Below are 26,424 nucleotides of genomic sequence, written 5' to 3'. Positions count from 1 at the left end.
TTGGCGAGCACTGCCACGAACAATAGCTCCGAAGAAAAGTCGTTACGAAGGTTAATACAAACAATTGCTTACCTAACGTTTCAGGGTGCTGTTGGTGACTCTGGATACGATGGGATCCTGGGTCGGAACGGTCATCGAGGAAGGCGCGGTTCCCCGGGAGCTAAAGGTTTCCGTGGTGATGACGGAGATGAGGTAAGATTAGATTTTTATGGGCATCCCTTGTAAAGTGACCATTACGATGTACTTATTGATATTCGATAAGAGTAAGAAGCCTCAAAATAATTGTTCGGTTACTGGCGCAGAAAACATTAAAAAGTCGATTTTGAAGTGGTACAAACTGAAGAATTTTAAAACAGATGACAAACCGGGAACTTGAAACACTAAGGCAATATTTTAAGGTAAACCATTTCTGGCATAAAGAACCCACGGCCTATAGGTTGTATATACGAACAAAGTATCTTGACGTGCTCCTGAACAGTCTTATAAGTGCAATCATTAAAAACTAGATCATTGAAGAATGCATTTCGAGATTTTTCATTGGCTTAGCCATCATGGGTTATGAGCCATTATACCATGCTCTACAAATGCGGTAAGCGTACGCGCGCTTGTTCGTGGAATAATTGTTAATTGTGCACCGGTGCAAGTAGCTTGAAGAACTTTAAAATATGATAAAGTTTTCAAGTTTTGATTACTGCCACGTTGACACATTTTTGTTCAGAGGCTTCGCCTTTCTCCAACCTTTCCTGATTTATATTATTTTTTTTGTTCATTGACTTTTTCAGTCGTTGTGAGTAAATGAGTAGCAATCAGTTTTAAGGAAACGTATCTGACCCTTTGCGCTCCATGGCACAGAAACCAAAGATACGCTGACCAGTACGATCAAATGAAGGAACTCTCTTAGGCTGTTTTCACATGCACTTTGCGCCTGAGCGCTGGTGCATGGGGCCCGCCACAAAATAGTGTTGCGTTCAGACACTGGGTACTCCAAATACCCAAGTAACATTTAGTGCCCGAGTACAAGATTGAGACCTTGTACCCTGGCACGGGCGCTAGTGCCCGAATTCAGGTGTGATTACTTGGAAAAAAGGTGTGTGCACATTAGAGCTCGGCGAGCATCGGATTCGGGAACCGTGCTCAGGAACTAAGTGTGAACATAGCCTAAGTGATCTGCTTCATCAACTCTCATTTGTTGATTGTGATCCGTTTAACCCGATTTTTTGATAACTTCGGTCTTTCCTTGAATAATCGCACCAAGAGAACATCAATCTCTTTTGTCGAACCCTTTAGTCCAAATGATTAGAACATTTGTCCCCGAGCTACTGTTTGAGGAAATATCTAACAGAAAATCCAATATCATCATCCGTCCTCGTTGCGCCATGGGAAGCATAGGACTTAATAAATAAATACTAGGCCCAGACTAAGGGAGGTGCTTTGGCCTCATGGTTAGTGCGCTCGTCTCCAGATCGAGTGGCCTGGGTTCGAACCCTGGCCGGGGATATTGTGTTGTATTCTTGGGCAAGACACTTTACTCTCACAGTGCCTCTCTCCACCCAGGGGTATAAATGGGTACCGGCGAATTTAATTAAATATTAAATACTCCTAGTTGCTTCGTGCTACATAAACCGGGACCACTTGGCACGTATTCAGACTTTACTTACCCTTGCCTACCAGACAACTAATCATTACATTTCAGTCACCTAAATAGTTAAACGTAGTTTAGCTGTAAGTTTTCATTGAATTAAGAGGGACTCAGGTAACAACCCCTTCAGTTTATTTGTGTTCTGATGTTCCTTTAACAGTGACGTCTGCCTTCTACCAGGGATCTGCTGGACCGGACGGGACTCCAGGAATGGACGGTGGACAGGTCAGGAGTTCGAACACACCAAACCAGTTTGTTATTTCTTTGCTTTGTTGCCATTTTTTTCTGTCAATATTTAAGTTGCACATTTATTTCTCATGTGACATTTTCTAACATCACCCTGTGACAGCAGCCCTAATTAATTGCAAGAAATCGATAATTCCGTGATTTAAGTGTCCCTGTTGTCACACAGCTCTATTCACAACCGAATGAATAGAATCAAATTATTTCTTTTGCAGTTAAATGTAAGGCCTACGTCAAACATAGAACTTCACACGAGACGAACTAAATTGCAATTTCAGTAAATGCAAACAGGTGAAGCTCGACCATTGGTTCAAACGTCGAACTTAATTCGAATTAAGATCGACCAACTCGTTCTATCCGTTTACTTCAGACGGATAGAACGTATTGGGCGATCTTAATTCAGTCGGACGAACTCAGTTGAGTCATGAATTTGATTTGCTCAGTTTAGTTCGAATTCATCTCATGTGAAGTTCGACATTTGACCAGGCTTGAGCTAAATGAATCTATGTTTACAGGGCGATCCAGGACCTCAAGGGAAGGTGGGACTGGTAGGCTTCGCTGGTGCCCAGGTAAATCATGTGTCGCGGTAATAGCCTTGAATAGCTGGCTAACGTGGCGGAAAATGATGCTTGTATGGGAATCTGAATGTAGATAACAGTAGGGTGATAGTGATGAAATTTGAGAGCTAGGATGTCTTGGAGATCATACAGTAATGTTTTCTGTTCTTCGGCATTGATCCCAGCAGATATTCAGCCCTCAATATTTGCCAAACAAAATGTTGTTGAAACTATTTGATGCTGGGCTCCAGTTTCAAAATAGCAGAAAAAATGACGAACTTGTCCGAACTGTCGAATGTAGAATTGTCACTTAACAATTTTCAACAATTTAAAGGATCATTTTGCAGAGCGTGCTAACGCTTCAATGACCCTCTCTGGAACACACAAATCGTTTTCTTCGGTATGATGTATAAAATCATTTTCAAATCAGAGGAAACTTCGCACTTATGATTCTTTTAACGTAGAACAATGTCAACAGTGTTAACAGTTCAAATAAGACGGGGGTGGCCGGGAGACTGCGTCTCTCTTTTGCTCGAAAATCTGTGGGGAATAACCTAAAGAAGAACGCAACACCAGTGAGCAGTCGTTAGCGTGCGAGCGTGATGTGCGAAGTCGCGAGCCTCAAGTAGCGCGCTACTCGCGGCTCGCAAGTCACGCTCACAGTCACGCTTGCACGCTCACTTGGTTTGCGTTTTCAAGCGAAAATATAAGCGTTAGGATAAGCAATCAACGTGAACTAAATTCCATGGGCCGAGTTGTTCGAAAGCCGGTTATCTCTAACCCAGCATTTAAAGTCAACCAAAGCATTAATTTTGCTTGTATAAAATGTTTTTCACTGCTTATGTTTTGTTTATTTTGAGATTATTAACTCCAAATAGAAGGCCAAACAATATAAACTGAGAAACTTACCGAAAAGTTACAAAACTGAAAATAAAATTCTCGCTATTCCTGCGCTAGAGCAATCGGGCTTTGAGCAACCCTGTCAATTTCTCGCTCCATAAGGTGGTATTTTATTCCTCTCTAGGGAGGGCAAGGTAATCCAGGAGAAGAGGGAGACATCGGACCTGCGGTAAGTTCAGAATTTCTTACACAGGTATTTGTAAGCGAAACGAGTCCAGTCGTAAACCTGCTTTATTTGATCCAGGTTTTTATGCTGAGAAGCGTCTTACTATCCAACGATTTCAACCGGAGTCACGTAATCGACACATAAGACGGTTTTCCACCAATGAGAACAACGAGTTTGGAGGAAAAGAATTTGAGTTGTTTCGGACAAATCAATTTGGAGCATTGTAAATGTTATCCTTTGGAACAGACGAGTTCAATTGCCCGCTAATTTCGCAAGAGGCGAGCGGAAAATAATTTGGTCTAAGAGTGTTTTGTCCCATCGCATACAGTTTGAGGAACCGACCTCACTAATGCGTTTTAAAAGTATCCGTTTTCGTCTCAACGAAAACGAGGCAACATGTTTTCGACCACACTGGCGTCACTAATCCGTTTTCGTATGAAAACACACTTTTTGATGCGTTTTCACCTATCTTCCACACTAAACGACCGAAAACGCTGTTAGAAACAAGAGTATATGACGCTTTTTTCGACACCGTTTTTAAATGCCTCCATTTTCACGCACCTCTCCACACGAGAAACGGTGCGTTTTCAAAACGATGCATTTTCAAAAGGCTCCCCTTTTGAAACCGTTTTCGAAAGCCTCCGTTTTCATCAGCGACCCGACCCCATTAATCCGTTTTCAAGAAGTTGTTTCCATCAAGAAGTTGCGTTTTTATACGAAAACGGATTAGTGGGGTCGGGGCCTGAATGGACGCTCGTTGTGCACTTAATCGAGTTCAAGTTTGTTTCGTCGCAAAGTTGCAGCCAATAAGCTCTGCAATGTTTTGTGGTTGGTTTTGAAATTATTTCTCTTACTACTTCTGCTGCGTTTAGAGTTGTCTTGCATGAGATTTAAATTTGTGATGTTTAAATAGTCCTTGCTCAGAGATGTTTTGAGCAAGAAGGCGGCATGCTCAGAGTGTCAGATTTACTTGCTGCTAGTTCGATATTGATTTGTAGCTGGACCGGACTTTGCAGTCGAGTTGTAACTACTTGTTTAGTGTCATCATGTTGCTGGACCATGAAAAGCAGTTTCGTGAAGAAGAATATTTGTATAGAATATTTACCTTATTAGCATAAGCGATACAGTTTCTGTTGGAGCTACAAAAACATTAGTTCTGAATATTGAAAGGGTACAGCACGATTCAACTGTCCCAAGGAATTTGAAGGCGATGTACTGACTACTTTTTGTGCGACGCGGGTTTAAAAAACTCAAAAGTTTACAAGAATGTATGAGCTCATTAGCGCTTTTCCCTCAAACAAAAATTTTCCTGATTTTGAAAGCCAATTTCTCCTCGAAAAGTATACCCAAAGAGCCAAAAATCTCACCAATTAGTAAGTTTGACAAGCTCTATAAATGCTTGTAGTCAATTTGTGTCTAGCGTGATGCCTTCTCTACGCAAAATCGTATGTTAATGACGAAAAAGGTAGACAATGACATCAGCAGAGATTCGCCGAAATTAATTGCCAGTCGATCAAGATCGTATTTTGCAACGATCAACAGCTAGTCACACTGCTTCAGCGTGATTCGCGAAATAAAATCAGGAACAAACTCAGATTCTGTAGTTAACTCATTCTCTGATTGGTAGGAAACTCCCAGGTGACCCCGGTTGAAGCCACTGCACTGTAATTTGCTATTATTTACCCTCTCCTCCAGGGTTCTAAAGGAGTAGAGGGCCCTCCTGGCATTCCAGGCCCACCTGGAGACCCAGGACCACCAGGCTACCTAGGCAAAAAGGGACCACAGGGGTACCAAGGAGAAAGGGGCTCTAGGGGCTCTCCAGGAGACCCGGGCCCGATCGGAAATAGCGGGGAAGACGGTATCCAAGGGGGCCCTGGCTTCGAAGGAGAAGAGGTAAGGGACGTCCTATGGTATAGCAATAAAACAGGAGGTGGAAATGATTGCTCTACATAATTTTGGTTGTGAATTTTACTGCTGTGGTTAAGTTCCCAAAATGCATCGGACGAAGATCAAATTTATCTCTTTTCATTGAACTGAACTTCTTTCGAAACCCTTCACCAGCATGTCCAGCTTTATCAGCTGAACTGACGTCTTTTCAAATGCCTAGATTTTTGTCAATTAACTTGAGAGAATCGACTTTCTCAAATAGTAAGAGAAGAGATTTCCGCTACATTTGAGTACATAGCACATGTGCTACCCGCCGTAAGCACATAGAAACCACTTACGTTTTGAACCGGACAGCTCGCACACTCAGACAGTAGATCTACAATAGCCTACAGCATTTCCTAGCGGTCACTGAAATGTTCTCTTATGAAGACCACGCAGGAGCCCCATCGTATGGAATGCCATATCTCTAATTTCATCAGGGACGCTTCATCCTTGCAACGTTTTAAAGGAAGAGTTAAAATGCTTTCAGGTCTCTGGACCATATCCAATTTGGAAAAGAGGCTTGTTTAATTAGTTCTAAAAACCCTGATTTTCTATATTTTTACGATTTTCTTTCTTTATATAATTTTTGTTAGGTTGTATGGCAGGTCCGCATCAGCCCTAAGGTTGCCATATTCAGACCTACCTTATCAAAAAGTATATGTTTGTATGTAGACTTAACTGTACACGGAATATGGAACAGATAACTAACCAGCCTGCTTGTGTTCTCTGTGTTCAGGGTGAGAGAGGTATCATTGGACCTGAAGGCAGTCAAGGAGCTGTTGGTGAAAGGGTAACACTGAATACCTGTATGCTATATAACATGTCAAACATGAAAGACCGTGTTTGACTACATTTCCAAACACTGAGAAGAGAGTTGAAAATATGACACGTAGCCGAGTATTTTTGACAAAGTTCGAGGTGTTTGGAAATTTGGTCTAATACTGTCTTGAGTGTTTGATATACCTTTTCAATCGAAACTAAAACTAAGGAGAAAACGGAAAAATAAAACCGTAAAAAATCTATGCTAATTAAGAACAGATATCCAAACACCGTCATGGTCGTGATTTGCTTTGTTTAAACTTGATTAATATTTAATGAGTTTGAGAACTAGAGATAGAGCATATAAAGCATGGGCAACTTAAAAGATTGCACCATCTAATTTAGTTCATCCTAGCCAGATATTAATTCAGATACTCTGAGCAGATTATTCTTTACAAGAGTAACATTCATACTTTTGCTTTAGGGCAGTCCCGGTGATGCAGGACCGAGAGGGGGTGACGGCTCACCGGTAAGGCTCATTAGCTCGCTGGCTGCAGCAAAATATCAAAGTAGTTCCACAACGCGCGTGTGCCTACTGTGATTGTTTGTTTGTTTTTTTTTTGCTCAATGTTTGTCAACATGTGTTGAGGTTTACAAAAAGCAGAATTTCTAGATGGAAGGCTTATTAAACAAGGGGAGGGGGGGATGGGGGCATGAGATTTGCTTGTAGATGGCAAAATGGTTAGTTCAGCAAGTGAGACTCTGTTAGTAAAGCTCATTCTGCTTTCCAGGGTCAATATGGAGCACCAGGAATTCGCGGGAGCCCTGGAAACAAGGGAAAACCTGTAAGTCTGCAACATCATCTATGTCCTCCTCCTTAAAATACTTTAAACGTTTTTATTATGCTATATTGGTTGCCTGAAAGTAGCGCCCTCCGAACATAAAAAGGTCGGAATTCGTTACTTGCGAAACATTTTAAATCACGCTCAAATTATATCTACCTCTGGTCTGTGTACACCACCCCTGCCCCCCCCCCCCCCCCGCTGCTGTATACTATACACGGACGCACTATAACTTTGTTTCACCAGGGTAGACAGGGCCCGCAGGGAAGCCTGGGTATGCCTGGAGGGACTGGACCAAAGGTGAGTTAATTTAGTCAAACTGCTAAGTAAAAGCATTTAGAATACACATCATTTCAATTAAACCTGGTCTGAAAATTTGCACTCAAATGATGTCGTAATTTGTATTCCTTTATTTGCCCCCCTTTTAGGGAAAACAAGGCCAGCCAGGAGCTAGGGGCCCGTTTGGTCGAGAGGGAGATCAGGTGAGCGGATTATTCCGTACACGCTCTACCCTGGTTTTCACTGTTCGGAGCTATCCGAGGCAACCGCTTAGGGAAGGTTCCTACCGTTGAGTGGTCGGTAGAGAGGTGTTCACCTCTGTGAGACGTTTGCATTAGATAGACGTTCATTAAGGAGGCTAAGATGATCTGTAGAGATGATATCAAGTAAAATGTCGAATGATAACATAGAACGTACCGCTTCACTCAGATTAGCCAAGCGTCTTTCAACGCGGCACATATTGATATTCATTAGACCCCTCACAGAAGCTGACCTAGTGCAATCTTCTACATTTAACGACAACAATTGCAAGAACACTAACGTCCTCATAAAATTTAAATCCATTTGAGAGGAAATCATCGCATCATTCAGGATCACTGCATTATGGTATTTGAAGAATCTTCAAACTCAGTCGTCGCTTGGCATGTAACGGAAATCTTGATGGGCTTCTTGTTTAAACTCACAGGGAGTACCTGGTGGGCGTGGCCTAAACGGAAGGGATGGAACCACTGGAGTCACGGTAATAACAGTTACTTTCCTTCAGTTAAACTCCTTGTTTGTGCTTGTTCTCCGCTTACATCTTTGTACATGTGTATTTTGTTTTTTTACTACTTCACACACGTGATCAATCAGAAACACTACATCAAAAAATTATCCTTTATTTAATTGGTGTATACATTTTTAGCTTTCTTGACGTCTGATAGAATAACTATGAAATTAACTGACTCCGTTTCAACAAATTTCAACTAACAAAACTTTTCCTAAAATGAAAATAATGCTAACTCTTAAACGTTTTTATTTTAAGGGTTAAATTCTTTCTTTAGCTGGAAATAATTAATTACAGACATTGTATCTTTTCCTATTATTGTCCCCATAGCTTTCATATAACGCATTTTTTATATTATTTTTTAAGGAAACGTTTTAGGGTTAACCTCGTGTATCCTTTTCGGAATGTGTTTTACTTGTTTCGATCTGTTTTCCTTTCCACATCTAGAACAGACTTGTCTGTATGTAAAAACGCAAAATTGATTTCTCACAAAATCGTTTATACTAATGTTCAGCTAAAGGCGTTGGTATAATTTAACAATATTTACTGTTTACAAACATCTATGTTGCAATTTTTGTTGAATTAAGAAGAGGTCACGTAATGTGCCATTTCCAAGATACCTTGGACCTCAGGAGCCCATCACTAGGAGATTGCAACTCCCATTCTAAGCCTATGTCACGGCATTTTCACAGACCGATCTATTTTTAGGCGTCTTTTCCCCAAAATAGGTCAGTTCCGGTCTACATAAGCATGCATCGGTAAGGGAAAAATGGCGGCTACAGGTGGACATGTCGACTTAATCTTCCGGTGAAATGATGACGTCAGTTAAAAATTAAATCCGTGCTTGTGATTGGTCACTGAGTTTCCTGCAGGGGTCTGAATTCGCGGTAAATTCAAACTAAAAATAGATCGGTCTGTGAAAACGCTGTAACAGGAATATGGGGTAGTTGCTCCTAGTGATGGCCTCTCTTTCAAAACGAGTCTTTGTACAAAACCTTTCTTATGAAAACGAGTTTGATTTGTATGAAAATGAACCTGTAAGCAGAGCTCATTTTCACGTGAATGGTTTAAAATATATTTGTATCGGGTAAATAATCTCAGTCTGACTTTCCAGGGCCCAACAGGCTACCGTGGCAGAAGAGGAGCGCGCGGCCCCAAGGGAGCCAAAGTAAGTCACCTGTTCTAATGATGGGATATGTCGCATATTTTGGGCGCTTTCCATGCGACCAAAAATTCCGGTTTGTATTTCCAGAATTTTTTTGTTCCAATTGATTATTCTCCCGGAATTTTCGGTTGGTTTTCATTTTCGGAAATGATAAAATTTTCCGGATTTTCTGGAAATTTTTCCCGGACATTTCGTTTACTTCTAATAAACTATTCCTCGAGTCAACATTTCAGGCTGGTGCTGGTTGATTACAAATGCTGTTTAAAACAAACGTTGCGTTATTTTTTTAGTATCGGTATTGCACCTTTTCCCTCCTTCCCTCTCTCCTATACCTGTTGAATAGCAGTTTTGGTAATTTTATAGGGTGAGGCAGGGAGTGCAGGATCTCCAGGAGTATCCGGAGCCATGGTAAGCAGTTTCAACGATTCGATTTTCTTTGTCTCGGTTAATGGGAATGTCGTGACGTGTTTCAAACTCAGACTCTACCAGGGAAAATAGAGCGCTTTCATTCTCAGCTATAGCAGCATGTTCAGACTGAAAGAGCAGTTCATGAAACGGGATTGCACTATAAACGGTGAAGTACAATGTTTAATATCGTTAAGATTTCTGTTATTGGAGGGCTAGTCCTACAGGCATGAATTACTCTCTATTAACACGAATTAATGAAGGTGTGGTTTCTTAACTTGGGTAGTCTGCGTAGCAGACGTTTTCTTTCCATTTTCCAGGCGTGAATATCGAGCAAGATCGAGCAAGATCGAGTAAGCAAGCGAGCAAACGAGCGCGCTGGGGTGAATATATTTTCTTAAAATAATTAATTTTTTCAGGGTCCTCGCGGACGAGGCGGATCGCTTGGTAGAGGAGGGACTCCCGGAATACCAGTGAGTAACTTCATCTTCATGAATAGTTTGTCTTAGTTTTGCAGTCTACAATATTTATCAATTAGTATATTCTCAGCTCCGACTATTGCATTTCTAGCTCTCTGATTGGCTCAAAAACTCCGACTATGAGCCATTAGTCGGAGTTTTACCTTATATGGAAAACAGTGCGCCAAGTTTAAAAATTTTCCGCTCTGTAAAATTGTTGAAATAAAAATCGGCGGCAAAAACCCGATTAAGAATATACTAAAACAATTATTCCATTCGACCTTGTTGGATATGAAGTGATCATAACCAACTCGCGCTACGCGCTCGTTGGTTATTTATCACTTCATATCCAACGCGGTTTCATGGAATAATTGTTAAATATTCAACGAGCAAGCGTTGGATATGTGTTGGCTAAAATCATCTCATGTCCAAAAAGCGCGAGTGGCATGGAATAATTGTTTTATTAAAAACGCCCCCAAAATTTAGAAACCTAAACTGAAATAAAAATAACAATGCCCCCAAAAGTTACCCGTACGCTAGCGCTTACCATAGTTGTAGAGCACGGTATAATTGCTCATAGGCCATGATGGCTAAGCCGATGAAAACTCTCGAATTGCATTATCCAATAATCCAGTTTTTTTATAATTATAAGTATCCAGCTTTAGAAATGCACTCCAGCGATTATAAAGACCGACATGGGTCCAGAATAATGCTCTGATATAATAAATGACTTTGAAACGCAATGTAGCGATAGAAAGCGACGCTAGATATTTTTTGGTGAACTTTAAGTCTCAGTCCTAAATACATAAAGTCTATTACATTTTCAAATTTATTTCTTGGGCTAGTTACAATGTTCTTGTGAGTATAAATTACACGGTCGGTTTTCTTCACTTCCCCTCAGGGGGAGTTAGGAGAGGATGGCTTGCCTGGAAAAGAAGGAAAACCCGTAAGTGAACGTCTATTCATTATCACCAAATCACCCATGATAATTAAGGATTTACACTGCGAGTGATATTTGAAAATTATCTCAAAATTGTACGTGCCTTTCTGCGAGTGCAATTTCAAAGAATGTTCAAATATCACGAGTAGTGCAAATCCTTAAGTGCTCGAGCTTTCATATGATTACTCATTAATTATATGACCGAGAAAGTTACGAAAGCGCGCGCGTTAATGTGCATTGCAATGCAAATTAAAAATTAACGATAAATTGGCCTGTTCTCAGCCAATCACGATGAAGTAATTTTCTCAGTCATACAATAAGCTCGGATATTTGTCCCTGGACATTTTAAGTGCATTGTATAGTGAAAATATTGCACCTGATTTGAGTGAATTGATATTTTTCTCGTATATTAATTTTAGGGTTTTGTTGGAGAAGCTGGACTAATGGGATTCACAGGAAAAAAGGGGCAAAGGGTAAGTGACTAAAGTACACGTTAGCTCTTTCCTGAAATCTGAGTTCAGCGTAGTATTTCACAGATTTCGGTTTTTTAGAACAAGTCTCTTTCATTCAAAGAGCCAACAACTTTACATACAATTTTAGGCCTCACAAACTTGATTTCTGACTGTCTAAACCAGGTAAAAACCAGAACAGGTCGGGGAAAAATTACTCAAAACTTTACAGAGGTCTTTACAGAGTGAAATTTTTCGGTTAACTCGTGATTTCTTTTAAAGCACACAGAAAGGCTCCCTGGTTTTTAAATAAATCTTCCCAACAGCAGAACAATCTGAAACCATTAATGAGAATTTCCCTGTTGGCCTTGAGCCAATGCAAAGACTGAGTAGATGACTAATTGTTGGTCACGCTAAGCGTTAACAGAAAAAAAAACGTCATGAGTAGTTTCTATCATCTACAACATAGTTTTCTTACGAACATTTGCTGTACTGTGAATCAATAGTAAAATCTTTGTTTACAATATTTGCCTCATTAGCATAAGCGATACAGTTTCTGATGGAGCTACAAAAACATTAGTTCTGAATATTGAAAGGGCACAGCACGATTCAACTGTCCCAAGGAATTTGAGCTTGATGTATGGAATACTTTTTGGGCAACGCTGGCTTAAAAACTCAAAATTTTTCGAAGAGTGTATGAGTTCATTAGCGCTTTTGCCACCCAGAAATTTTGCAGTTTTTGAAAGTCAATTTCTCCTCGAATGTTACACCCAAAGAGCCAAAAATGTCACTAATTACTAAGTTTCACAAGTTCTTTAAATGTTTGTAGTGAATTTGTGTTAAGTGCTGACTTCTCTGCGCAAAGTCGTATGTGACGTCAGCCAAGAACCTCCACTATAACAGTACTAGTTGTGTCACTACTGGTGTATTTTTTATTCTCTACTTAGGGTCTCCAAGGGAAGCCTGGTGCTCCTGGTTTTCAGGGTCAAGGTGGACCAAAGGTGAATAATTGTTTTTTGATTGCGATTAACAACGACAGCGAACATGCTCGTTGCCGTTTTTTTTTTTTTTTTTTATCAAATGCTCATCATCAGAATAACACAGAGATGAAGAATCAGTGAAAATATCCGTAGCATTTGTGAAATAAGTAGCCTGAGTAACAAAGCGGTGGTAACAAATTTTGGTTTTGGTTTACTAAAAAACAGAGCTCCATTTGCCCTTGAACTTCAGAAACATAGCTAACTTATAACCCGTGGGAACTCCTATATAAAAAGGACGGGGGTGCTCGTGTGAAATTCTGAAAAGAACCCCTATGAGGTACCAAGATCCTGTTTTGTGGGTGTGGCTTGAATTTTTTCACCCCTAGGAGGTACCAGTTCTAAGGCAACACATAATCTCCTGTCATATTTTATTCGACTCAACACGCTAAAAGGTACCCAGAAAGCTCCGGCTGTGGACCTTTGGATGCTGAAAACCCTAAGAGCTACCAAAGCCGCTTTTTCAAGTCCTAAAAGATACTACGAGTACCCCCGTACTTTTATACGGGAGCCCCTCACGGGACTTATAAGATGTGTGGGATGAAAAGGAAGCATGCGAACTAGTGAGATCTACTCTGACTGGACGGAAGTTTGGCGATCCTTGCTTCTAGAAAAATACAACACCAATAACATGAAAAACGTTTAGTCAAAATATACAGAAATGCCTGAATAACTGGGCACTACCTGATCACGAGCTCGTTATATCGCACTTGTACAGATGTTAGTGTGAAACTGTAAATGAATATTCTCTGTTCAGGGAAACAGAGGGCCACTAGGCGAGGCTGGAAAACCAGGAAACGTCGGACCTGTGGTATGGAAGAATTACAAGTTGAAGCACATTGTAGACTTCTAACAGCAAACAAACAAACAAGAGCAACTACAACAAAAACATTATTTTACCCCAGAGTTAGAAATTACAATGTTTTGCTAGAGTAAACACAAAAGTGATAGGGGTGCTGGCTACCCGAAATGACGTAAGAGGTAAAAATGCCAAGTAGTCAGTTAAAAGAAAAGATATTTACATGTTTAGGTCAGGGGGCACAAACAAACAAACAAACAAACATAGACAAAAACACAAAATAATAGAAATAGACAAAGTTAAGCTAATTACCAGTAGACTTAAGCCCCGGCCAAACGATCGCAACATGTCAACGCAACATATCGCAACATTGTTGGGCGCAACATGTTGCGTGCGTTTGGCCACCGTGTTGCGATGTGTTGAGACATGGTGGGTGTTGTTGGCTCAAATTTGACCATTTTCAAGCTTGAGCCAACAACACCCAACATGTCGCAACACATCGCAACACGGTGGTCAAACGCACGCAACATGTTGCGCCCAACAATGTTGCGATATGTTGCGTTGACATGTTGCGATCGTTTGGCCGGAGATTGAAAATGCTAAGCCAACGATGTTGGGATATGTTGTGTTGAAAAGTTGTGATCGTTTGGCCGGGGCGAGTTCTTACATTGCAAAACGGTATTTATATCCAGGAAGAACGGTGGAGGACAATTGTATGTAGTATGGAGCTTCTTGTGTTGTATTGAAAGTACTAGTCACGACCAATGTCTTATAATCTTAGCAGAGTTTTTCTGCTACATTTCATTATGTTAAGGGTGAGATAGATTGGTGACAACTGATAGGGATAACAATAACAGTCTTACACTTTAGGGACGCGCGGGACCTGGTGGTGAAAACGGAGAACAAGGGCTCCCTGGAGATGTGGTAAGAAATGTTGACCTAAATTAAAACAAATACTTCATCCAGTTCTTTAACAGTCATTTCGTTTCTTAGTTGTATCTTCAGTTTTGACTTCGATGCCCGAACTGAACTCCAACCAGTATTTCATCAACTTTCCAAGCACCTCAAAGTCTCGAGGAGGGGGGGGGGGGAGTGGGGCAGGCGGAGATCCCTATATAAATAGAACGGGGACGCTCGTCGTACATTTTAAAAATAACCCCTAAGAGGTACCAAGATAATGGTTTGTGGGCGTGGCTTGAATTTTTTTTATCACCCCTAAGAGGTACCGATTCTAAAACAACACACTACCTCCTGTCATAACACAACATAACACAATACCCTAAAAGGTACTGAAAAGCTCCGGTGTGGACCTTTTGAGACTGAACACCTCAAGAGGTACCAAAAACGCTTTTTTAACCCCTAAAAGGTACGACGAGACGACGAGCATCCCCGTCCTTTATTATGGGGGTCCCCCGGGTTCGAAGTTCATCAGAATATGCTGCGCTGCGAGTCGTATTTTCAACTCTCTTCTTGGGCTTGGAAATGTGATAAAAGACTATCACATATAATTTCACGATCAGGTTAACTCCTACATAAAGCTCTTGTGTATTTACATACTTGTTTTCTGAGCCGTGTATTGTACTTTTATCCACTTGAAAGGGCGAAATAGGTTCTGTTGGAGATATAGGAGAACGAGGTGAACAGGGCAAAATAGTAAGTAATCAAAAATTATGGATTGTTTAGTATATGTAGTACTGGTTTCTAAACCACATGAGCTCTTTACAAATGTGCGAGCTATTTAATTCTCTTTCAGGGTTTAAAAGGCGATCGAGGTGAATATGGTATTCCTGGAAAAGAGGTAGGGCTTTTACTTTGGAGAATGAAATATGGCTAACTTATTTCGCAAAAGAAGAAATGTAAAATGCTTGTCTTAATCTACCACTTCCAGGCTTAAGAATGCAAATTGTTATTGTTATTTTTACCATAAAAGTAATAAAAAAAATTACAATATTTAGAGAGGAAGCCAGATCAGCCTGAGCTGGTTTTCATGCGGGTCTTATATTCTGGTCGAATTGGAATTTGTAAATTTTTGTTTTTCGTGAAGCGAGGAAAACCAGAGAACCCGGAGAAAAACTCTCAGAGCAAGGCGAGAAACAACAACAGACTCAACCTACATTTGGCACTGGGCCGGAATCGAACCCGGACCACATTGGTGGGAGGCGAGCGCTCTCACCACTGCGCCATCCCTGTTCCACATACCATGATCAGACGATAACGATGATGATGAAATTGAAAGGTTGCCCCATGTATCCAATTTGTAAGCTGATTTGATGTGGATCAATTTACCTTCGTCTAGTGGAAAAATGCGAGGCTGTTACATGAGGATTGCATGGAACGGAGAATGAAACCATTCGCTCTAGTTAAAGTCACGACCCAATCAAATGCACTGAGAAACAAAACCAGCTTAAATATCGTATCGATTACCTTACAGGGAAATGCTGGTCTTCCTGGTAAAAACGGCGCGGCAGGGGAAAGGGTACGTAAAGCTTTTTATGTTTAGCACAGTTGAATAGAGATCTTCTAGATTTGTTTGTGATAGGGGAGATTCTGGGCGCATTCAAGCCAGCGAACGATATACGTTATCGCAGTCTTTGTTGGATTGCAAAATAGTGCAAAAATACTCTGGCAGAGCCACAGGAAGTCCTAGTAACATCCCGGGGGAACTCCCATATAAAAAGGACTGGGGTACTCGTCATACCTTTTAGCGGTTAAGAAAGCGGATTGGTACTTCTTAGGGTGTTCAGCCTCAAAAAGTCCACAGCGAGAGCTTTCGCGGTATCTGTTAGGGATTACTGAGCCGATAAACGTCTGACAGGAGGTAATGTGATGTTTTAGAATGGGTACCTATTAGGGGGAAAAAAAGGTGGAACCACCCCCCCACAAAACAGGATCTTGGTACCTCTTAGGGGTTCTTTTTAAAATTTCTGACGAGCACCCCCGTCTTTTTTATATGGGAGTCCCCCAGGGAGTAACATGCTAATGTAATCCTTATTACCACAGCCTTGGAATTGGGATTGTTAAATTTTATCATTTCTGGATGAAATCGCTCTTAGGCGCCGGAAAAACATGTAGTAATATTTTTACTTTTCAATTGAACTGCCAAAATATTTTCCCACCGGAATCAGTTATTTAGGGCGAAGTTATTACGTAATAATAAGGTAATGTGATTGTCGATTCTTTAATGCTGATATTCATGATCTTTAAACTTCTTCAGGGTGACGTTGGTCCACAGGGTGCTCAAGGAAACATCGGAAGACCAGGAAATATGGTTAGACTTGATGTATACACCAAATATATCCTAGTTACAAAATGGTTTCAAGTGGCATACGGTGAAATACCATTCGAGAGTAACTTAATTTTCATGTATAAATCTGACTAGTTATGGAATATCACACGATTCACTTGTAGTTTCTCGGTGTACGCACGCGCCTTAGCGCGACTTTGTATACCAAGAAAATACAAGTGGCAAGTGGGATATTCCATGGTATACCACAAGAGAGCGTTGTATAACTCTTTTATATCATGCCATAGAAAATACAGTGGCGAACACAATCAATGCGACATATGCGTGGTACATGATGGGAAGGCTGGGTGTAGTACCGTCGAGGATACAACGGCTTTCCTGTATTCTGATTGGCTGTATTTTCTATGGCATGATATGGTATAAACACGAGTAGCAAGTATGTATTAGACGAAAAGTCAAGACACGCCTGAGATATTCCCCGCAAGCCTCGAGAAAACATGTATGTATGTCAGCCACTTGGCTCGATTAGCCTTAGCTATTTCTAAGTGGCTGTGCTCTGTTTTTCATTGTTATTTTTTCACATTGCATGTATTTATTTTTATTGTAAAATTTTTCTGGGCACGAAATAAAGATTGTTGTTGTTGTCGTAATCTTGTTAGTTAGTCAGGCAGTCAGTCAGACAGTCAGTCAGTCTGTCATTCTGTCAGCCAGCCAGTCAGCCAGTCAGTCATGTCATGTCATTTCTCTCTTATTGTTTGTAGGGACCGCCTGGACCTGTAGGATTAATAGGTCAGGACGGAGGACAAGGTCCAAGGGTGAGAAAAGATTTGCATTTGTTGTTTCATTTATTTTACTTCGGCATAACCGACGACATAAGTTCATCTCTGTAACGCCAATATTGCTAGTACTATGATGTCTTGCTACGTCACTTGGAAGTTTAAAAACTTTCCAGAAAATATCTAATGGGCAATTCCCTCGTGAGACGTGCCTGCAGGAGAATCATGGTAGTTGTAGTCATTAAAACAATTATCCATTCCAAGATGATGAAAACAACTACCATGATTCCCTCAAGGTTCGTCTCATACAGGAAATTGCCCGTTGTCCCGAACTATTTAATTATTTATGTATTACTCTCAGGGTGCTATAGGAGCCGCGGGACAGCTGGGAGAGCGTGGAGGGAAAGGAGAAATGGTAATGTCTTTTTTTCCGAATCATTAATTGTGTTTTTCCGTTATCCGCTGCCACTAAAAGCTGGAAGCACTTAGAACGCTTTACCTTATCTTATCTCGTAACACCATAAAGCTATTTATCTATCTATATTTGCCAACACTACCTCGCTTAATTTAGTTTTTTTTTTTACGGAGGAGTTAAACGGGTGTTAAGGGCCACTCATCTCTGACGTTTGTTGAAACAAAGCTTGGCATGTCTGTGTTATGTTCGGGGTAGTTTCATGATAAGTTGTTACTGTTGTACTCGTTCCAGGGACTTGTGGGTTCCGCTGGCAGGCCAGGCCAACCAGGAACTAGAGGACAGAAGGTCAGAGTGTACTTTAGCCGTTTTAAAGTAGAAGTACAAATAATATATTCATTTAATTAAGATGTTAGACTGAAACTCAGAAAGCTCTAAAGGAATTGTTAGTTATAATCTACAGTCTGAGTAACAAGATAAGTTAAGGTTGGTAATACCAATACCTAATTTAAAATTCGTCCACGTTTGTAAAGACTGACCTGCAAAAACAAAAATTGAGAAAAGGTATTATTCCTTGTTAGAGCGGGTTTACAAAGAAAGCATAAAGCCGAGAGAACACGAACCCACTCTACCCCCCTTACGGCAGGTCACACTTGGTCTTAACTTGATTACTTTCTACTGTCAATATACCGCTCTACTTTAATTTTCTTACATTGTTATTAACATGTTTAAGTTGTTATATTTTAGGGAGTAAGAGGTGAAAATGGAAAGCAAGGGGAAACCGGTGACCAAGGAAACAGGGTAACCTCTTATTTATTAATGTGCTTGACTATGTTCTTTCGGATGAACTTGATAAAGATATTTAAACAGGGTGCCCACGTCACAAGTATTGTTTTCAGTGGTTCGTGTAAAATAAATATGCTAAGATAAAAAGTACTAAACAGCTGGGTTTAAGGCTCAGGTCAAACGTCAAACTTCACATAACACGAACTAAATTGTAATTTGAGTCGATCGAAACGGGTAAAGCTCGACCGTTGGGTCAAACGTCGAACTTAATTAAATTTAGATCGACCGACAAGTTCTATCCGTCCGAAGCAAACGGATGAAACGTGTTCGGATTAACTCAGTCAAACGTCAAACTTATGAGGAACTTAATTCACTTAGTTTAGTTCGTCTCATGTATAGTCCGACGTTTGGCCTAACCCTATACAGAAATCTTGACTAAACACAAAGCTAAATCGAAAATTACGATACAAAAACCCAATAAGTGCAGTTGTATATGTAAGCAGTCAGTACTCGAGATCGTTAAAAAAGTTCCTATATGTAAAGAGAAGGCAGGGAACTTACAGACGTAGAATGTTTCAGCCCCCCCTCCTTGCAAATAGAAACTCCTTCTTGCAGTCCTTTAACAGCTGAGGATGCTTTCTTGTGTTAAGTTATGTTCATGGTGCTGTTATGATTTCAGGGACAGCCAGGTGATAATGGTTTAGCGGGATTGCACGGAACTCAAGGAAAGACGGTACGACCAGATATTCAACACCATGTGTAAATTTGTATGTCAATGATTGTAGGTAGGTAAGGTTAAGTCTGCATACGCCAAGTGGCTCATCAGGCTGGAGCTTATCCCGGTTTCCGTAGGATGAAGCGACTAGGAGTATTTCTACTCCCCCTAAATGGATGCTAGTCTATTGCAGGGTTACCCCCAGCATTAAATTCGCTGGTATCCATTTGTACACCTGGGTGGAGACAAGCACTGTGAGATTAAAGTGTCTTGCCCAAGAACACGACACAATGTCCCCTGGCTGGGGTCGAAACCGGACCACTCGATCTGGAGACGAGTGCAGCAACCATGAGGCCATCGCGCCTCTCACAATGATTGTACATTTCTATTATCAGGAGAAACTGGAAATGAGTCAACACGAACTGATGATATAACACAGCCGAGTCTTCAGCACGCGCGAGTAGAACTCCATACCTTACAAAACATGTAAACCTACAGTTTTCTCAAAATTCTAATTCTAATTTCCCTCACCTGAAGGTTCGGGAAATTATTAGAATTTTGACAAGACGCACGTGAAATTCTTTGCTTATTTCACTCGTCACCATTTGATTACCCATACTTATTAACCGTGCCTCTCTGTTTTAGGGAGAAAAAGGAGATACAGGAATAAAAGGTCGTACAGGCTACGGAGGTCAAACGGTGAGAGAGAATGATTCACTGAGGTGAATGCTAACAGCATTCTCACAGCTGGTTGCTGGCTATTTATCCAAACCAACTCTGTTGATTTAAATCACACGACTTTACTGGCTTTGTTCTCAATTCTCTCTGCAGCTTCTCTCTCGATTATCTCCTTAAGCTGACTTCATGTCAGTGCCGTTTAAGTGATGATGTTCTTTAATAGATCCTTAATTCTAACTTTAATGCAGTAAATAGTTCCTTTTCTAGATGTCCCCAATTAGTATAGGGTTTCACCCTCAGCTATTTTACCTAGACAAGTTAATCAAGTTGTTGTTGTAATTTCATTTCCTGTCTCCTTGGAAATGCATAGAGTTGTAAGGAGAAAGTAGCTGTCGTTTGTACTTATTACCCAGGGTCCCACGGGAGAGATAGGACTGCAGGGACCAATAGGACTTCAAGGAGTCAAAGTAAGAAAATCTTCTTGTTTGTTGTTTAATCTTTGACTTCGATCCACTGTGCTGTTTGTAAGTAATAACCAAAACTGATATTTTGAAAGCTGGATTTGAAAACAACGTGCACCTCGTTTAGATTAAAGTGAGTGTTGTTCAGAGAGTCCCCACCTTTCCTCCTTGTACTTCTTGTACTTCAAACCTCAAAGAAGACCTGTATTTGTGTGCCAATGCTTTTTATCACTGTGACTGAAATTCAGGGTCCGAGTGGAGAAGATGGAACTTTGGGTGAAGGAGGAGAACCAGGAGAACAGGTTACAATTATTTCTTTGCTTACTTGACACAACTCCTTACGTGAACACAGTTCTAAAATAACTGAATTGTGCGAAAGAATTTATAATGTCAGTAACCAGAAACATATTCGTAACGTCATATAGAGCAATTCAAATCTGAAATGCACTAGTACTAGTGTACTAATTATTAAACAAGGTACAAATGTAATAATGTTAATAATTAATTACAGTGGTTTTATTGTGTTTTTGTTTTGTCAGGGAAGTGCAGGACCAACTGGTGGAAAGGGAGAAACTGGTAGTAGAGGTCAAGAGGTTTGTAATGACAACAAAATAAAGAAATATAAGATTAAGTTTCCAGGAACGCCTAACACCTCTTAAATCTATGGCAAACGGCTTCACGTTCTCCCTCGCTTGTATTAAAACTCAGAAAATATTTATTCTTTTTTATTGTTATATTTATTTGGCGAGTTACTCGATAGAATAGCCAAATCAAACGACTAGCATAGCTCGACATATCTTGCGCAAATTCTGAAATAACATTGTACACGAACAAAATATGTTTGGTAGCAGCTGGCAGCTATGATGGACAGGTTCGGTAAATACTTGTATGTGCTCAATTAACTGAACCTCCTTGGTCAAAATGCTACTTCTCGTCAACAAGGCTGTTGTACTAGCGTTCAGATCCGACATATCTTGATCTTGATCTACCGTATATGGCGGCTTGGATATGCTTTACAGGTTCAGGAAGTATCAAAATGTGGCCTGAAATGCCTTCATGTCTGATGTCATATGGCACTGAAAGTCAATCCTAAAATTTGTTTTATGTGTTCCTTTCTTTTCTTTCAACAGGGCGTGTCAGGACTCCCTGGAGCTAAGGGGATTCCGGGAGAGCCTGGACAATTGGTAAGAACCTTTGGAGAGCTTGGATAAGACTTATATCAGTTCAGACAGTACGCGGTTGCGCGGTTGCGTTCTAACTTGTGACAAGAGACGTTGATCATGGTTTCTTACTTCTGAAGGTTAAAGGGGTTGCTTAAATTTTCAAGTTCGTCGTTTGTAATCCGTGTCAATCTTCTCCATCCTTAACCATCCTTGTTCCTTTATGGTTTATTATTATCTCTTTGGTGTTTTTCTATCGTAGTAAACAACTATTTCCAGTTTTCCTTCAATGTAAAGGTAATTTTGTACGTAACTCAAAATACGGATATGTCAGGAACCTGAAGGACGAGAATTTCTAAGATGTGTTAAAATATCTGACGACGTGGATATGTTAATGGTGATAAACATGGAAGATATATCACGATGTTCACCCTTGATTTTTTTAATAGATTCTTTTATGGCCTTCACCTTCAAAAGTATTTTCTATTTCAGGGCGATCCTGGATCTAAAGGAATTTCTGGCGTGCCGGGACAAAATGGGTTGAAGGTAAACGACGTGTTTTATCGTTTGAGATTGAACGAGTGAAAAAAATGGACTTGAGGTAATAGGGTAAGCAGACTTATTGCTTGTTATCGAACGAGTACGAGTACAAAAAGTCACATCTATCTTTACAATCCCAGTTATAACCCCTAATATGTTTCTGGAAATTAAGCCAGCCAACCTCCATTTCACTGCCCGCACGGAATGTTAACTATGTTAACTATCAAAGTACGATATAACATCTTCCGATGATGCCCCCCTATTAATTATATGGTATTAGAGTTTTAGTACTGATTGATTATATAATTACTTATTTTCCTTTATCTTATTGCTTACGTACTTATATATAATTAATTAATTAATTAATTAATTTGGTCACATTGACAGGGATCTGCCGGTGATGTTGGTACTCCAGGTTCCAAAGGTGAATCAGGATTTCCCGTAAGTTCCTGTGCACGTGCCAGTCCTGTCGGCAATAAACTATCCTGTCATGTGACTTTTCTCCTGTCGTCAATAAGCTCTCCTGTCATGTGACAGTTCTTCTCTCGGCAATAACCTGCCTTGCCAAGTGAACAATCTGCCGTCGACGTTTAGTTCACGTGATCAGTATGGCAATGCTTCCGTCGGGATATCCTGCAAATTCAAATGTTACGTCAAATATGATGATATTTCTGACGGCAAGTCTTTTTGTATTTAACACGTTCACCAGAGTACAAGTCTCTTCTGTTTTTTAGTTGTATCGGCGGATGTTTCTTTATATCTTTTAACGTAAATTGTTTGGGTTTAATTTTAGGGCTCTGTTGGCTCAGTTGGGAACCCTGGTTCGGCAGGACAAAACGGTGTCCAGGTAGGAATATGGCAATACTATTGTTATGTTTACCCGGTCAGGTTGATAACCAAAACGTCTACGAAAGTCATCATGCAGTTCGTGTTGAGAACCATAAATGCCATATTTACTTCAACAGGGCCCTGCGGGGGTACCTGGCTCAGTTGGACCCTCTGGCAATAAAGGACCAATTGTGAGTTATCTTTCTTTGTTTTCTTGCCATCTGTCTTTACGGTACCGCTGTATTATTATTAATAATAATAATCAACTTTATTTATAGAGGGTAACACAAAATAGAAGGTTTAGTCTTAGCTTTAGTGTCAGAATTATACCTTGCTTTAATTATAGGGAAATTAATCAACACCTCTGGAGTTAGGTTATCAAAATTATGGAATTTCTCAATTTGAATGTTTTAACTTCGTATGGTCAACGAAGTAATTAAAACTAAACTAATTAAAGTTTCTGAGAAGTTATATCTTCGTCCAATATGAAATTAAAAACGAAATTAGGAACTTTAAGACGAAGAAACCACTAGATCAATAACGCGTTTGCAAAGGGTTTGCGACTGAATTCCTTGGAATTTTAGGGTAAATAGATGAAGACGTATAATTGTTATGAGCTTTAAACGTTTTATCCTCTTAGGGACTGATTGGTGGCCGAGGATCAGCTGGAAAGATTGGGAATCAGGGATCAAAGGTTTGGCAAACTGTTGCCTGTTGAGTATGAACGCTCTGTAGCGTACTGTATTGTCATATATCGACTACTGATATGGGTTTTACCAGTTTGTTGTTTTTCTTTATGTGTATTTCTTGTACTATTATTATTGGAAATGTAACTTTGTGTTTTTGTGATGAAATGTAACTTTTGTTTCGTATTTATAAAATAGTGTTTAATAATAATAGTAAAATGTGTTTTTAAAAAGGGCGAAAGAGGAGACCCAGGAAGTGACGGTGAAGATGGCTCTTCGGGAAAACAGGTTCGATTGTCTGGATTGTTATTTAAACTATGTTTTATTTTATCGACAGGACAGAAGCATTTTGTTTTGGTTTTTTGATTTGTTAGGGCAATATTGGACTTCCTGGAAGGAATGGAAAGCGCGGAGACAAGGCGGATGAGGTACGAAATAAAACGGTTGGACTTGAAAATAAACCTTGGTAGATATAGTGGTGTAGTAATAAAAACTGATAAACAATTCTGTGATTCTTGTGTTATTGGTAATTTCTTTTCTAGGGTTCCCCAGGAAAGAAAGGACCCAAAGGAGCCACCGGCAAACGCGGCGAAAAGGTAAACTGGCCAGCGTTCATTCTAGCTCTGCCACGCCTTCTTGTTACATGATTAGAAATCAACGTTGAATTGATATCCTATTTATTTCAGGGCCTTCCTGGGTCAACCGGTATGGCAGGTATCTCTGGTCTGTCAGGAGCCAAAGGAATATCGGGACCCCCCGGGTATCGAGGATCCGCGGGAAGTTATGGAAGTGACGTGAGTATTAGGGTGTAGCGTGACATCAGTTGCTGTGTAACTAGATTATTGTCACACTTGTTGTTGTTGAGTATATCTTGTGTTTTATGTAAACTTTTCGAGGCTATTGTGTAATCAGGTGTGTCTTGTCTCTGTACCGCGTTAAAAATGCATCTCATTGTTATAAAATTCTGCTACTTATACTGGCTCTGTCAATCCTTGCTTTCTTTTTAAGGGTTTGGATGGACCGATGGGTGACACAGGGTTGCTTGGGCGACAGGGGACAAAGGTACGTATTTGAAAAAATTAAATGCCAACCACAAGCGATCGATTAGATCGAATATTTCAATCCTATCACTTTAACACGAAAAACAACTTCTCTACTTCTGTATTATTTTAGGGTTTAAAGTGTTGGATTTTTGTTGTATACTATATTTCAGCCTGAAAAACTAAACGGTGTTATAAGAATAACAAAAAAAGAGAGTAACGACGCGGAAATTCTTTATTTTACAGGGAGAGACTGGTGAACAGGGAGAAGCTGGCGAGAGAGGAATATCGGGAGAAAAGGTCACGTGATACTACTGTATATTTCCGAAAGTAACGACCCTCGTTACTTTGAGACTTGAGCCATTTCTTATCGCCACAAAAATTGTTTAGAAATTATTTTACTTTTAACATGTTATTGAAACAAACATCGCTTCAGTCTCTGGAATACCTTCTAGTAGCTTCCTTCTTCTTAGTAGCTTCTTTCTTCTAGTAGCTTCCTTCTCTCATGGTTTATGAGCCGTTACTTTCGGAAGATCGCTACTTTCGAGGAGCGGCTGGTGGTGTCTTAGTACAAAGTGGAGATGTACGCGATGGTGAATACTACAGAGTGGTGACCGATACACTTGGTATTTGGTACGCCGCGTAGCAATCAGCGAGCTGACGCTAAAATATGGTTCCTTACCAACGCAGCGTTACATTCTTCATCAAGAGGGTCCTGGTTACAATGCTAATCGGGAACATGTGCTTTACTTTCAGTGTCTCTTTTGAGCCCAGATAATTTAATTATTCATTTTTGCGACGAACTGTAAGGGGAAACTGACAAAACATAGGGAGTAACCCTTGCTTTACGGCATCCCATCCCGTCCCGTCCCGTCCCGTCTGGCAGTGCGCGGGCAACGTTACCCCTTATACACCCTCGGCCTTAGCTTACTTGCCCCATAGCAAGCAAGTACAGCAAGTAGCAAGTGTAGTTAAAGTACAAACATAAAAGCAATATAAAAGAAAGTGTTCGTCGTAATTCAATGTTTCGTTCGTGTTGTTGTTTTGTAGAGGTTTACTAAATACATCGTATCGAAAAGCTAATGTCAAGCTTATTTATGTCCTTAGTCTGCGTTCAAAACTTGCTCTAAACTCGACCGGATTTTATATTCATTGAAACTTTGCCCGGAAGAGTCAAAACTTCCCTGAACTCCGCTTTATTTTCATGTTCATTAGACCTTCACGTGACTTAAAATCCGTTGCATTTACAGGGTGACAGAGGTGATAGAGGCGAGCAAGGCCCCATGGGATTTGATGGTCCACAGGTAAGTGACGTCATACTTTATAAATTCTATTACCCCTTAGATACCTCAAATTCAGTATTTTGCCACTCAAAGTAGCACTGTGATCTTCAAGTTCAGTATTTCTCTACCCGAAGTAGCACTGTGTTCTTCAAATTCAGTATTTTTCTACCCTAAGTAGTTCTGTACTCGTCAAACTATCTTAATCGATGTGGCTCTGTTGTCGCGTGTGGATTGTCATTTAGGGTTGACTTGAAACTTTTAGAAGTCTACATGCGCTCATGTCGGAACTTCATTCAACAGTCTCAAGGTTCTAAACTTGCACAGGGGTAAATGTTCTTGGGTTACTGCCAATAAGACTGATTCTTATAGCAACGTAGTATAGTATAGTGCATCTAACGGTCCTGTTGAATGCACTGATATCACAGCTACTACAGACCTGCAGATTTCCTCAAACTCATTAACAACTCATCAAGTCTCAGCAA

At 40.3% G+C, this 26,424-nt stretch overlaps 1 protein-coding gene across 1 annotated transcript in view; it reads left to right on the top strand.

Moving 5' to 3' along the window:
* The window catches only part of LOC145488072 (uncharacterized), a 50,749-nt gene that overhangs the window by 5,507 nt on the left and 18,818 nt on the right, over positions 1 to 26,424 (top strand). Inside the window, exons 11-55 of the mRNA XM_081466853.1 lie at positions 85 to 192; positions 1,820 to 1,864; positions 2,398 to 2,451; positions 3,464 to 3,508; positions 5,201 to 5,398; positions 6,171 to 6,224; positions 6,678 to 6,722; positions 6,985 to 7,038; positions 7,282 to 7,335; positions 7,464 to 7,517; positions 8,000 to 8,053; positions 9,195 to 9,248; positions 9,609 to 9,653; positions 10,070 to 10,123; positions 11,010 to 11,054; positions 11,468 to 11,521; positions 12,445 to 12,498; positions 13,292 to 13,345; positions 14,204 to 14,257; positions 14,933 to 14,986; positions 15,087 to 15,131; positions 15,765 to 15,809; positions 16,548 to 16,601; positions 17,339 to 17,392; positions 17,715 to 17,768; positions 18,060 to 18,113; positions 18,513 to 18,566; positions 19,231 to 19,284; positions 19,912 to 19,965; positions 20,358 to 20,411; positions 20,654 to 20,707; positions 20,945 to 20,998; positions 21,536 to 21,589; positions 22,058 to 22,111; positions 22,493 to 22,546; positions 22,899 to 22,952; positions 23,071 to 23,124; positions 23,574 to 23,627; positions 23,854 to 23,907; positions 23,994 to 24,047; positions 24,162 to 24,215; positions 24,306 to 24,413; positions 24,628 to 24,681; positions 24,906 to 24,959; positions 25,910 to 25,963. Of these exons, the coding sequence (XP_081322979.1) occupies positions 85 to 192; positions 1,820 to 1,864; positions 2,398 to 2,451; positions 3,464 to 3,508; positions 5,201 to 5,398; positions 6,171 to 6,224; positions 6,678 to 6,722; positions 6,985 to 7,038; positions 7,282 to 7,335; positions 7,464 to 7,517; positions 8,000 to 8,053; positions 9,195 to 9,248; positions 9,609 to 9,653; positions 10,070 to 10,123; positions 11,010 to 11,054; positions 11,468 to 11,521; positions 12,445 to 12,498; positions 13,292 to 13,345; positions 14,204 to 14,257; positions 14,933 to 14,986; positions 15,087 to 15,131; positions 15,765 to 15,809; positions 16,548 to 16,601; positions 17,339 to 17,392; positions 17,715 to 17,768; positions 18,060 to 18,113; positions 18,513 to 18,566; positions 19,231 to 19,284; positions 19,912 to 19,965; positions 20,358 to 20,411; positions 20,654 to 20,707; positions 20,945 to 20,998; positions 21,536 to 21,589; positions 22,058 to 22,111; positions 22,493 to 22,546; positions 22,899 to 22,952; positions 23,071 to 23,124; positions 23,574 to 23,627; positions 23,854 to 23,907; positions 23,994 to 24,047; positions 24,162 to 24,215; positions 24,306 to 24,413; positions 24,628 to 24,681; positions 24,906 to 24,959; positions 25,910 to 25,963 (2,619 nt within the window). The remainder of the gene's footprint in view (positions 1 to 84; positions 193 to 1,819; positions 1,865 to 2,397; positions 2,452 to 3,463; positions 3,509 to 5,200; positions 5,399 to 6,170; positions 6,225 to 6,677; positions 6,723 to 6,984; positions 7,039 to 7,281; positions 7,336 to 7,463; positions 7,518 to 7,999; positions 8,054 to 9,194; positions 9,249 to 9,608; positions 9,654 to 10,069; positions 10,124 to 11,009; positions 11,055 to 11,467; positions 11,522 to 12,444; positions 12,499 to 13,291; positions 13,346 to 14,203; positions 14,258 to 14,932; positions 14,987 to 15,086; positions 15,132 to 15,764; positions 15,810 to 16,547; positions 16,602 to 17,338; positions 17,393 to 17,714; positions 17,769 to 18,059; positions 18,114 to 18,512; positions 18,567 to 19,230; positions 19,285 to 19,911; positions 19,966 to 20,357; positions 20,412 to 20,653; positions 20,708 to 20,944; positions 20,999 to 21,535; positions 21,590 to 22,057; positions 22,112 to 22,492; positions 22,547 to 22,898; positions 22,953 to 23,070; positions 23,125 to 23,573; positions 23,628 to 23,853; positions 23,908 to 23,993; positions 24,048 to 24,161; positions 24,216 to 24,305; positions 24,414 to 24,627; positions 24,682 to 24,905; positions 24,960 to 25,909; positions 25,964 to 26,424) is intronic.

The sequence above is a fragment of the Orbicella franksi genome, chromosome 5 (assembly GCF_964199315.1).
Source record: "Orbicella franksi chromosome 5, jaOrbFran1.1, whole genome shotgun sequence".
Lineage (NCBI taxonomy): Eukaryota > Metazoa > Cnidaria > Anthozoa > Scleractinia > Merulinidae > Orbicella > Orbicella franksi.
The sequence above is the reverse complement of the archived record's forward strand: the minus strand, read 5'-3'. Positions and strand labels throughout refer to the sequence as shown.